General features: G+C 38.6%; 2 protein-coding genes across 3 annotated transcripts in view; one reads left to right on the top strand and one right to left on the bottom strand.

Annotated features, from left to right (window-relative positions):
- Nucleotides 1-13,514, bottom strand: part of DOCK2 (dedicator of cytokinesis 2) — a 501,344-nt gene that overhangs the window by 240,818 nt on the left and 247,012 nt on the right. The window lies entirely within an intron of this gene.
- The window catches only part of INSYN2B (inhibitory synaptic factor family member 2B), a 137,155-nt gene that overhangs the window by 90,194 nt on the left and 33,447 nt on the right, over nt 1-13,514 (top strand). For both annotated transcript variants that reach the window (XM_073355962.2, XM_073355964.2), the window contains exons 2-3: nt 1,055-3,492; nt 6,161-6,235. In XM_073355962.2, the coding sequence (XP_073212063.2) occupies nt 2,102-3,492; nt 6,161-6,235 (1,466 nt within the window). In that variant the 5' untranslated portion in view covers nt 1,055-2,101. The remainder of the gene's footprint in view (nt 1-1,054; nt 3,493-6,160; nt 6,236-13,514) is intronic.

Below are 13,514 nucleotides of genomic sequence, written 5' to 3'. Positions count from 1 at the left end.
TTGTCACTACTAATATAGTGGCTGTGGTAAATTTTCTGCCAAGCTTGGAATGTTGTGGATTTCAGGTAGATACCATAGATCAGTGGACATAGTGTAGTTAAGAAAGGGTTAATGGTATGAAGTAAACATTTTTGATTATAACTGGCAATTTATTTTATGGCTGCAGAAAAAGGGTTTTTCCCAAGGTTATAACACTTTTGTGCATACTAAACTGATCTCTATTTATAACAGAAACATTGTTTTCTGCTTATGATTACACTATTGTCCTAACAATTTTTCAGCAAGGTAAGGCTTACCGTATAACCAAAATGTTTATAGATATTTTATGAGATTGAAAAGAGAAGTGATAAAATGTAGCTTAATAGAACAGACAGATGTAGGCAAATTTCTTGCAAGAGAGACTTTATTCATAAATACCAATCATTTTATACTTCACAGGAGATAAATTTCACAAGCCTACAAAAGGTTTCACTTGCAACATTTAACTTGATCCACCATCACTTTCTCTGGTGGATCCCAGGCTATACACATATTCACACAACTATATTTTAGATGCACCTGAGCTGCAAAATAGAGATTCAGAATTAGATTTGAACCCTAACTTGCTCTAAGTTGAAGAGCTTTCATGTGCATTTTCCAGCTTTCTGACCACTGCAAACATAATGAGCTCAAGCAGCCAATTTCAGATCTGGAACTAGATTTCTCCAAAGTCTTTGGAGGTCCATATCTGCGATTTCAGGTTCAGTTCCATAACTAGCATAAATGTGCAATCCTGATCACACTGCCAAAGGAAATAAAACTGTTTTATTGAATATATATTCTGAAAATATATTTGGTTGTGTTCCGATATTTCACAGTAGATAAATATCTATGTGCTTCACGATGTTGAATCATCATCTTTCAGTTTCCCATTTAAGACATCCCACTACAAAGTTCACATGAGTACTGCAGATGAAAAATATTTAGAGACAGCAGGAAGAAATAATAGTATTCAACAGACTTTTCAATGGTATTCAACAGTGTTCAATTGCAACTATTGTCTTTTTATTTTCAGAAAACACTTGTCTGCTATTCTGCAAATGCTGACTATCTGGTCTGGACCACTCTCCTGGGGCCAAAGTGTTTACAGATCTCATCTGAATGATACAGTCCCTCAGACATGCTCAGTCTTGTACTTGCATGAATTAGAGCAAGGACTATACATCAATTATTGAATCCTGTTTGATGCTATATATTTGCTTGGTCACAAGCCACTGGCTTTGTTTGGCTATTTGAGAAGATTAGTTTCAGCTGCTAAAGTAAAAAGATGGGACAAGAAGAAAAAACAAACAACAACACTGCAGGAAGAATTTCTGTTGGATATTAATGGGTATATTTCTACAGCAAAGCTATGCATCAGGAAAGCAATTGCCCAAAACAGTTATTATGCATGTTATTTACATTCTATGAAAATAAGAAATATTTAAGTGGTCCACAGTTCAAAACTTGAATCTCTTGCGAAAGGTTAACTGTTAGCTAAGTAGGCATTAGAAAAGGTGGTTGACTAATTTATCTTTGCAGTAGTTAACAGTTAACATACCTTGACTACTGTAATTTATACTTTTGTTGTAAGAGAAACCAAGATTAGTTTCAGAATGTAAACGTTAAGAATTCCAAATTCTCTCTCCATTAATGCTCTCCTTTGATTGGATATTTAAATTATTTAGGGTTAGAAGAGGGCCTCAGCCTCCCTGATTGAACTAACCTCATTATCCCTAGCCTGATTCTTGCTTGCATATTTATACCTGCCTCTGAAAATTTCCACTACATGCATCTGGCGAAGTGGGTATTCACCCACGAAAGCTTATGCTCCAATATGTCTGTTAGTCTATAAGGTGCCACAGGACTCTTTGCCGCTTTTAAATTTAGTTTATCTTGGTGATTGGTCTAACTAATAATTTTCTCTGTAACAAAATATTGGTAAATGTGGGGAGAAATTGAAAGAATATCTCAAAATAGAATAGATTACCTAGAAATATAAATAAAAACCAACAGAATGAAAAGAATTAGTTTCCTAATCATTAGTTAAAGTCTTCATTTGCATCTGGGGCATAACCACCAGATGCTGTTCGAATGGCCTAATAAAATGGGTCGCAGAGAAACTTATTACTTGCAGGCGTCAAACCATGATTCAATGGCCCAACAAAACAAGAAAATGCGCCCTGTATTACTCAAACGGAATAGCCTGGATTCAGTTGATTTTATGAGGCAGCCACACCACCGCAGGAGCAAATCTCAGCAAGTCCGATTCAAAGAGGATAGTACAAACAAGAAGCCAATTGGTGTCACTGAAATGGACGCTAAACCTGCCAAAGACACAACGCTCATGATTGGAAAGGCACAAATATCTAGGCACCATAACCTGCCAAACTATTCTCTCTCTTTCCCAAGGGCTCAGAAGGGGCATCGGAATATTGCTATTCAAACTTCTCCCAGCCTCAGGAAGCATTTTCCAGTTTTTAAAAAGAAAAAACTGACAACAAGTAAGTCTTTAATGGAAATGCCAACTGAGCCGGAATGCTCTATCCAAGTCAACGGCAATCTTTCTGAGCAAGACATGTCTTTGGACCTCTCTTACTTAAGAATAACTAAACATTCGGAAGATGGATCTAGAAGAGCCAAGACATCCAATCAGTTATTTCAAAGAGAGTGTAAAGCACAAAGCAATGGGCCTATCCACTCAGCGTCAGATACTTCCACAATACTGGAAAAGGCAACTGTTTATACACAGGTGCCTGAATACATACATCTGACTTCTCCACAGGACAATAGCACTTCCGTTTATGCTTCAGACATGTCCATGGATTTAAATGATTCAGTACGTTCTCCTATGAGCCAATCCAATGAAAACTGTACACTGCCATCCGAATCAGGAAAATCTCCCTCCTACTTAAACAATACCAGGAACTGTAATGAAATTAATCCACATTATGACTCTTGTGAAGAAAAAAGTGTTTTGGAGTTACCTGTATCCACTAAAGACACTAGCACTAATGAAATCACTCCATTATCACCTCTGTCGAACCAGAGTTCATCCCACTGCTTTCTCAGAGATCATCAACAGCCAACAGAGCCTGAAACAGGCTCTGATTGCATGGTGCTGACTAATGATAATCATGGAATAACATCATTGACCAGCAGTAATGAGTCAAAATCTATTCCCTTGTGTCACACTGAAATGGATAAAACTTCTACATGGTCATATGTTCCAGAGTACTGCAATTATTTAGAAGACTTTCACATAAAGTCCCATCTTCCAGGGAATGAAATTAAACCAGAAACCAACAAGGAGATTAGAGACATTAATCAAATTCACTTGGCACATAGTGAACTATGTGCCCTACAAGGCAAGCTGCAGTCCATAGAGGAATCTTTACACTCAAACCAGGAGAAGATTAAAGTCCTTTTGAATGTAATTCAAGACCTGGAAAAAGCCAGAGCCCTCAGTGAAGGGTATGGTTTACTTTAATATTAAAAAACTATTTTGTTAAGTAATTTATCAAAAAGTCAGAAGTGGCTGTTTGCTACTGAAAATCTTCCTTTGAAATATTTAAAAAAATGTTTGCAAAATCATATTCTCTCTACTGTTTTATAGATTTGAGCCACTCCAGAGAAAGCAAATGTCTTTACATTTTGGCATTAATTAGCACTGAACTTACAAAACATCAGATCAGTTAGGGCTTATCTATGTTGTCCATCCATCATATTTTGATTAAAAGGGGGCAAGATACTATGTGACAAAAAAAAGCATGGTTACAGATAGCGCTAATTGACAGGACCTATGAAAGAACGCGGAACCTGAAAGCCCCTCTCACTCCTTAAGGTGGTGTCTTAAGAACAGAAATAAGGGCACCACTTGTGCCCTAAACATTCTGCAGGTTCGCTGAGACCTTCATTCTCTCTGGCTACAAATTCCAACCCACGTACATACTATATACACACCACATTAAAATCATTAACTAGAACATGTTTGAAGAAATGGCAGCAGAAGTTTTTGAATTATTGCTTTCCCTTCTGTTATTACCAATATAGAAAGTAAAAGTCCATGATCCACATTTACGCTTTATATGTTATCAGTGCAATCACTGGCTCTGTCTTGCAACCATTACTCATCTGATTTAGGAACGCAAATTGTGCATTAGATTTCAGACTTCAATGGGACAAGTCTGCAACACATCAGTAACAGTGGCAGGATCAGGCACCTTACTATTAAAAATGTCAAACTAATATGTTGCGAGACATTTATATACCATTTTACAGGGTTCAGAATGTCACCAAGTTTAAACCACTGGCTCAGACTTAGAGCATATTTGCTGAGAATACATTTCAGAACTCTTTATGAAACTAACAACAGTTAGAGATCGTTTCTAGCTTTTAAAAATATGTTGCACATAATTAGTCAATCCTTTTAAATGCACAAAGAAGATTAAGGATCTCTTTTTTAAAAAAAGCTACATGCATTAGCACTTGCAAAACATATTTAACTGCACACCTAATTTGCTTTCATAATTACCAATAACAAAAGGCAAATAAGATAATTGCACATTTTTAAACTCATGCCATGTACATTAGCAGTATTTAATTCTTATCACTAGTTACACTACAGAGGAATCCCTGCACTTCCTTCCACATTTGCAGAAGGCCCCCAGGCAGCAGGAACAGCATGGCTCTAGTGCAAAAGAAGATGGGCAGGACCTGGGATCATGATTTGGGGCCTGAGTCTTTACAGAAAGATGCAGGGAGTGAACAAGAGAGGCGTACATTGTCGCTGGATGACCTACTGCCAAAGAGATCCTCCTAGGGCTGTGGAGATAGCTCAGGGCATGTAGTGGTGAAACCTCCACGAAGCAGTTCTGCTAATTTTCCAGAACCTCTGAGGAGGAAGAGATCTTCCCCTACACACACAACAAAAATAGAGTCTGCCCTCATTTGACAAAAGCCTTGTTGATGATTATGTATCTGAGTATTCCAGAAGGGTGCAACCTTGTAAAGTGAAATGCAGACCATTCTACAACATTTGTTCTTCCTTTTTATTCTGTTACCACATTGTTGGAAACTGAATTACTGCAAAGCTCCTCAGCTGCCTCTGTTTCAGCATCAGTGACAGGCTTCAATCTGTCTTTGTAGAATCATTTGGTGACTGTGTTGACTAGGGTAGTAAAACTGTGTCATAATTATTCCCATTGCTTTTGTGAGTAGCACCACTACTGCTGTTGAAAAGAACAGATTGAGATTAGTTCTCAGAAAAGCCATTAGAGAATCATTTTGGGAATCCTATAATCACAGCCTTTTTATGCAGATAAAGCTGCCATTGACTTCAATGGATTGTACACCTGGGATGGAAGGAACCACCCAGGACGTACCTCTACAGCATGACTAAATTACTGCAGTTGTCCCCAACTCATTCTTGACAGATGACTTTCAAGCCTAGCCTTGAATATCTCCGGTGACAATAATTCTGCAACCTGCCAGCTTGTTCGTTTTATCAACTTTCTTAGTAGCTACAAAGAGAACTGTTTGTTTTCTTAAATTATTTTTCAAATACACAAAGAATTGTCCAACCGGTACAGGCTGAAAAAGGATAAACCAGAAAAGAACTTGTTTTTTGATACAGCCATTTATGTCAATTTGCTTTTGTGGCACTATTCAATGAGAATGTTTAGCTGCCTTGCTTTTCTGTTCAAAGGAAGGGGACAAAAGAAAAAAGAAAAGGAATGGAAAAGTAGAAAGCAAAAAAAAAAAAAGATATTTTGATGTACAGAAAGCATAGCAAATAGTTCAAATGTGTTCCAGTCAAAAAGTGTTCTTATAATTGAAGTGTTCTTATAAAGGTATTCATATAAGAGATAACAGTTGTACAAAATCACCTGCTTTCCAGAGAATCCCCTGAACACAATATCGGCACCACAGTTTAAATGAGTTTAAGGGCAGAGGTTCAAGATGATAAATTTATGTGCTTTGGTTGGTTTTAAATCAGATTCTTAGCAACAAATTTTAGTGTTACATTTGTGATTAGGATACTTAAAATGCCTGTAAAGAGGGGTTAGGTCTATTATAAGAGTTCTAGCTTTTCAGTTCACAGCTTTTTTATATAAATTACAGCAGCTATTGTCTATTGCAGGCGCAACTTCTATCGCACTGGCCAAGACCTCAACAACTGCAGCACTTGCCAGAACACCGCATGTATCATTTACAGGTACCTCCTGCTACTTGGTATAGTATGCATAGATGTCATCAGGGTACAATACAATATTTCCCTTGCACCTATAATTCTACTATTGTAAATCATTAATAAAAGAGCGGAAAGTTATTGTGTGTTGTTTTAAGGCACAGAAAGAAAGTTCTCAAGGCTTGCAGTATTTCAAAAGGTTTGGTGCTTTTAAGAAAATTAAATTAGAAGCAGCCATGGACATGATATTGCCTCATTTTCACTAGTATGCTTTGCAATTCTTTGAAGCAGTCTCTGCTGATTGGTATTTCCTTTGGGTATTCCTGTAATTAAGTTAAACCTCAGAAAAGGTGAAGAATCAATGCTCCTCCAGACTCAAGTTAGTTATAGCTGCAATTCACGTAAAAAGTAGACAAGTACAGAACACAAGTGAGCTCACATTTCAATTCAAGGAACAATTTTCTTAGTGAGACAGCCATTTTATTTAGCTAAAATTGGTATAGCCAAGTAACTTTTCAGTGTGTTCTGGAAGCTGTACATGTGCATCAATAAAATATGCAGGGTCATAAAGAGTATCCCACCAGCAGAGTGGGAACCTCTCTCTGGGTGCCTGGGAACTGAAGACACATTATTTATTTGTGTGTATTACCACAGCACTTAGGAGACAGGGTCATGGGCCAGGACCCCATTGCGTAAGGTATTGTATGAACACAGGAAAAAAAGATACCTCCTCACCCAAAGAGCTTGTAATCTAAGACTACGACAAGCAACAGCGGATGAATACAGACAGATGGTGGCAGAGTACAGAGAAACAATGAGACAATACTGATCATCACGATAGACAGTGCGATTAGCACAGCAGCTGCCTAACCACTGTCAAGTTGGTTTTTTTGTAGGCATCACAGCAAAGAAGAGTTTTAAGAAGGAATCCAAAGGAAAATAACTGGGTACTTTTTCAGATGTATATGAGGAGCTCCTCCCAAACATCAGGTGCAGCTTGGGAGAAATCAAAAAGTCACTTGTTTGAAAAATTAGCAAGCGGAATATGGAGGCTGCCATCATTGGCTGATCGAGATGGGAGTAGTCATCTCAACAGTGAATGAGAGAAGACAGGTCATGAAGTCCCTTGAAACAAAAGACAAGCAGCTTACGTTTGATGCAATAGAGAAGGGGGAACCAACAGAGGGATTCAAAGAAAGGGGTGACATGGTCAAAATGACAATTTAAGAGAATTATCTTTTCAGCACCATCATTAGTGGATATGACTGGGGAAAGATTGCATTTGTCTAGGCCAGACAAAAAGGTATTGCAATAATAGAGATGAGAGCCTGCATGACCGTTTTAGCGGTGCAGATGGATAGGAAAGGCGTGGTCTTAGAGATGTTATGCAGAAAGAGTTGACAAGATTTAGACATAGCTTGGATGTGAGGACCTACAGAGGGGTCCAAATCAAAGATGACACCCAGATTATGGGCTTGAGTGACAGGCAGGATGGTGGTGTCCACAGTGACTGAGAAAGGAGGTGGAGCGGGGTGGGGGGCAGAAGAGCTTTGTTTTAGCTCTGTTAAGCTTGAGCTGACAGTTAGAAATCCATGAGGAGATGGCAAGGAGGCAGACCAAGTTTTTAGTTCGATCAGAAAGGTCGGTCTGGAACAGAGAAGTAGATCTGTCACTCCTCAGCACAAAGATGGTGGTTGAATTTGCATTTACAGATGAGATTATCCACAGAGAAGGTATAGAGGGAGAAAGGGGAAGAAGGACAGAGACAAAAAAAAGTTGTGGGGGATGAGGAGGATCTTCTAAGGGACAGGCTGAAGGAGCAATTAGAGAGATAAAAGGAGAACCAGGAGAGGTCAGTCACAGAAGCAAAGGGAAGACAAGTTTTCAAGCAAAGGAACAATCTATGGTGTTGAACACAGTTGACAGGTCAAGAAAGATGAGAATATAGTATTGGTTCTGACCTCTGGCTAGGAAGTGGGGGGAAGGTGACGATATATTTTGTTTATTTTCTCTTGGAAGAAATTGGTGAGATTCTGTGCAGAGAGAGGAGTGGAGCCAGGAGGAGGGGAGGATTGGAGGAGCAAGTCAACGATTGCAAAAAAGCAGCTAGAACTGCCAGGGTGGAATGCAAAATTAACTCCCTTAGTACAGCAAGATTAGCATTAAACATGCCTACTTTAAACTCTGATAGTGTTATTACAATATATAGCCAATAACTAGGCTCCTAGTTCTAAAGTGATAGGTGGAACTTAAATAATGCACCAGATATTGTGATCTCTATGGTATAATCAGTATAGAATCTGACAAGGGATTGTGTGAAATTGCTGGTGAGGGTGGAATTGGAGAGAGCATGTTTGTTCAAAATCAGAGGTTTGGGATGTGTGGGGAGGGTGTTGTTTGGTTTTTGTTTGTTTGTTTGTTTTTAACTTCAATAGGAATTGAAATGAAAGTCAGTCTGGTATAGTTTGTGTTACTATTTGTATATTTAATTGAATAAAATTTTGGTTTTGTTTGTTTTTCCAGTTATTTTTTACTGTTTCAGAAACGTAATGCTGCAAGATTTAGTCCTGGAATTATCTGGCAGTTCTAAAGATAGAGGCTTTTGTCATTCACAAGGGCAGGTTGCTCCTGGGGTGTGGGTTTGTTGTGAAGTGGAATTTTGGCAATGGGTTTCAGCATTTGAGATGACAGAAAAAGGGTTCACCAACTGAGGACTGGGTGTTGGAAGATGTCAGGAAAGATTCAAATAATTTGTCAAGAATGGATGATATTTTTCCTGTCTCCCCAAAATTTTGGGATGTTTTTATTATCTCCATTTCTTTACAGACCACAGTGGCCTTACTCTAAGCTTCACTCATATCTCATAATCCTCATAGAGCAATGGGCCCAAAGCACACTCTCCCATTTGCTAAGTCACAAAAAATACCTGTCATGCCCATTCAATGAGCAGCCCACCAATGGGATTCAATCATGTTTTTCTAGACAGATCTCTCATCTTGTATAAAGCTCAAATAGATTCCCAAAACTGTAAAATGTCAACAAATCAGCCAAACACCGCAAAAGAAAGCAAACTAAGATTTGTGTCTCTATTGTCTAACTATTGAAAGCTACTTTTGAGCTATTCATAACTCTTCATGTAAAAGTAACTTATTGGAGAAAAAGGCAGGTTGTGCCCATAACCACTCAGACAGAAAGAAACTGAGGGAACAAGGTATTTATACCCCAGTTGTGTGAAATGTAGAGCTCATGGGACTTGTTCACACACCTTACCTCCCAACTCAGAAAGGTTATCTGGCTCCCTGGCTAGTCATGTGTTCATACAGTTCTGTGCTCTGAGGTGGTAACTCTAAGGCATGGAGTAAGTTCTCTCACTGGCATACACGTGGAGCTACATATGTGATCCCTCTGTGCACCAACAGGCAAAAGAATTATTAGTCACATGGTACACAGTATAAAACCTGAATTATCTAAAGGTCTCTAGGGAAACAAAACTTTGAGAAGATGATACTCTGTAAAGTCAGTGAGCCAGCCTACCTAAAGTCAGTTATAAGCATTTCATCTCCTTGTTTCAATTTATCCTGGTTTCCTTTTGTCTACACTTAAGTCATGTCGACATTGCTGTGTCAGGGGTGTGAAAAAAAACAGCCAGCCAGCGTAGATGCAGCTACGTTGACTGAAGTAGGCTTCTGTCGATGTAGCTCATGTTGTTCGGAGAGGTCGTGTTCTTACACTGACAGAAAAACTCCTTCTATCATAGTAGGCTGCATATAAATTAGGAGGTCTATGCCAACATACCTATGCCAGCACAGGCTCCACAGCGTAGACAAAACCTACATTAGAGTTCCATGTGGGATGAGTTTGCCACATTATCTACAATATACCTTTTAAAAAAGAAAGCTGACACATACATTTCCCACCAAACTCCATGCTTTCTGGTTCTAAACAAGAAAACATATTCATCTTGTTCATTTTTTTGTCTTCTTTCAGCATAAAATACAATGTCACTATACACATTTCTTCTCATATTTTGAGAATAATTAACAAAACTTTCAGTGATCTATAACCTTGACGTGCTGATTATTTATTAACATTGGTCTTTGAGGTTTTATTCATATTTTTCCTCATTATTATTCAAAACTACACTACTGCCTGCTACCTACATTCCAATGCTCAAATAATTAGGAGAGGAAGACAATTAATTTGATGAAAGAAAATAAAGATTAAAACAACATTACATAACAGCAATGGTATTGATGAGAACTGTAATTTTACATTTCAAATTATAGTAAGGCTTATATGATATACTTGTAAGCATGTATAATAAGCTAATGAACAAGAGAAGACACTTCCTTGCACTTTTAGTTAAGCAATCAGCTGCACTGTGATAAATCGCTATGGTGAATTTCACACTGAACATAGTGTGCAGAAATATGACTGAATATATGTCTCTGTATTCATGTGTTGCAATCACTAAACCAACATTACAAGCTTATTACTCAGTTATTCTCAGGAGGCTATACAAGGTAAGGTAAACATAATATTTTTGTAAGAATTCCATGTCCTAGAGAGTATCAAAAATATCTTTAAGAGTAGATGATATATTACACACACAGGCTAGGCTACAGGTAAGTACCCACTTCCAGTAAGACCCTCAGCTCCGTTCCTCCCCAGTGTAGATCTTCTATTGGCCTCTTAATATGTCTGGTAAATGTCCTTTATTCTTATCTGAGTACAAGCTTGATACCACAGACCACACCTTGCCTGCACATCCTGCCTAGGGTAAGCTGACTGAGTGGCTTTCTTCCTTTTCTGAGAGATGTCCGTGGATGATGTTGAGCTCTTGCTCATTTTCCCAAAGGCTCTCTCATGGGTGGTACCTTGGGAAAGGGGTTCTATTCTGTCACTTTTGCTTAAAAAGGAGGTAAGGCCACTGGGGGATAAAATTAAAATCTCAATATGCAGGTGACTATCACATCTATGACTTTTGCTGGACCCAATGGTGCAGACTCTCTACTTTTCCAGGTCCTGGTCAAGATACTGGAACAGTCTGGGGTGGCTATAGCTGAAATCAGGCAAGAACAAAGTGATGTGAATAATTACAGGGAAATAACTTGATGAAAAGGGAGAGGTTCCTGTTTACCCCAAGTATTAGAGAGGTTCACCCACACTTAGTCAAAGCAGGATGATGTGCACATGTTTAAGACACTGGACCCAACAGTCTAATAACCAAAATCAAAGCCCTATACAAGTCTATTTCAGATACCAGCTCTCTCTCTTTCCCCAGTCCTCTCCCTAAGTAAGCGAGGTGAGGGGATGAGCATTTATTTTGTGGACAGGGTTCTCTCCCCCCATATTTGTTAACATGCTATGAAGCATTTTCTAATTTTGTAGGTACACTCAGTGACTGTTGCATTGGGTGCACTTTATAATCTGAAATTAAACAAACGACTAGGAAAATATGCATATTTGAAACCTGCTGTTTTCCTCCCATAGTTCTTACATAGCTAAGCCTTCCTTAATCACCGTATTTTTAATTAAATTATTACTTCAGTGACATCAAATGCTAATAAGGAAGCCAACAAACTACCTGAACAAATAAATGCCTTTCATTAATCCAAAATAGATAGAAAGTTTTATAATTTGCTTATCAAATCTTAACAGAAAGTGTTCTCTGATATGAAACAGCCAGATCAAACTTATCTTGTTCAATCACCTTCTTGCTAAAGTCCCATTGTATTCAACTGAGAAATTAACATACTGAATGTAAAAAGCACCTTGCCAACTTCCGCCAGCAAAATTGTTTTCTACAAGAGATACCTTAGGACTGCATTACCTTCAGGCAGTAAGATGTCTTAGGTATCTCCACCACTCAGTATGATTGCCTTCATTTGTACCATCACAATCAACCCTTCTAGAGGTGACATATGTTGAAAGGCCATCATAATAAATCTTTGGTTTTAAAGAGAAAATAGATCATACAGAGCCACTCTTGAGAGGTACTCAGAGCCTCAACTCCTACTGAAATTGCAGCACATTCTCTGACCTTGCTCACACTCCCTCCCCCAATGGTCTAATTCTGCAAGGTGTCAAGTACTCTCAAATCCCTAGATCTTGCAGATTCAGGGAAACATGCAAGTTCACAGAGACCCTGTCAAGGTTGATTCCCCACTCTGGCACTTTGAGTGCAGAATGTGGGGGCCCGCAAATATTTTAAAAATTAATACTGGCCACTCCAGGCTGGTATTAAACTCCGAAGGTCACATCTTCTCTCTGACCTTGGATGGGTAGATGCTGCCACCACCGAAGTGCAACCCACCCCCCCTCCCCTTTTGTGAACCCAGGAAGGAACACTCGGGAATTCCTTCCTGTGGGGTACCCTCAAGCCCTTTCACCCCCCTTCCTGGGAAGAGCTGAGAAAAAAACAAAGGACATTAGCTATTGCCACCAGCTAATTAAACAACATATGCACAAACCTCTTAAGGACACAAAAATTCAATCCTGTTCTTTAAAAAGGTAAACTTTAATAAACCCAAAAGGAAAGGAAATACATTTGGAACTTAGGCTTTTTGCTAGATCTTAAAGAAACAATTACAAAAATTAAGCATCAAGATAGCTCTCTTGATAGCTCTTTAGCTCTCTTAAAGGTTACAAACGAAATAAAACCATCTGGGGTTAGCACAGAGGAGTCCACAAGCCAATAAAAAATAAAAGAAATAACCCTAATTGCATCTTTTTAGACAATCCCTAATTTACTTACATTTCTGGGGTTTCAGATAAGCAATCTTTAGGTATGATCTGATGATTTTTCATACCTGGCTTAAAGCTTTTCACAGCATAACTATTCCCGGTTCCCCTCTTTTCCAGAGAACACTACAACACAGACAAAGGGAAGTTTTCCCCCAATTTTAAAAATTTCTAACCCTACCAATGGCTCTTTTGGTCAGGTGCCCACTCCTTTCTTTTTACCTGTGGGCTTGTTAACCCTTTATAGGTAAAACAAGTAGAGAACCACCACCAAGAGGGATTGCACAGCCAACAGGCTAGATGGGTGTCCACAAAAGGGAGACCAATGACAGAAATCTGAAATTAAAGAAGCAAAGAGAAAACGTAGCATAACTAGTCCAACTAACAACTTGAAAAGATTATACAGAAGTTTGAGACCATGGGGCCACCAGCGATCTTCTTACCAAACGTCAAATATAAAAATGAAAGGAAACAAGTGTATCTTGGCAGCAGCCTTCCATTTCCACATGGATAAGAACTGTTTGTACACCCAATGCCATTTGTACTGCAGAGGACAAATGAA

This window comes from Lepidochelys kempii, chromosome 8, assembly GCF_965140285.1.
Source record: "Lepidochelys kempii isolate rLepKem1 chromosome 8, rLepKem1.hap1, whole genome shotgun sequence".
NCBI lineage: Eukaryota > Metazoa > Chordata > Testudines > Cheloniidae > Lepidochelys > Lepidochelys kempii.
The sequence above is the reverse complement of the archived record's forward strand: the minus strand, read 5'-3'. Positions and strand labels throughout refer to the sequence as shown.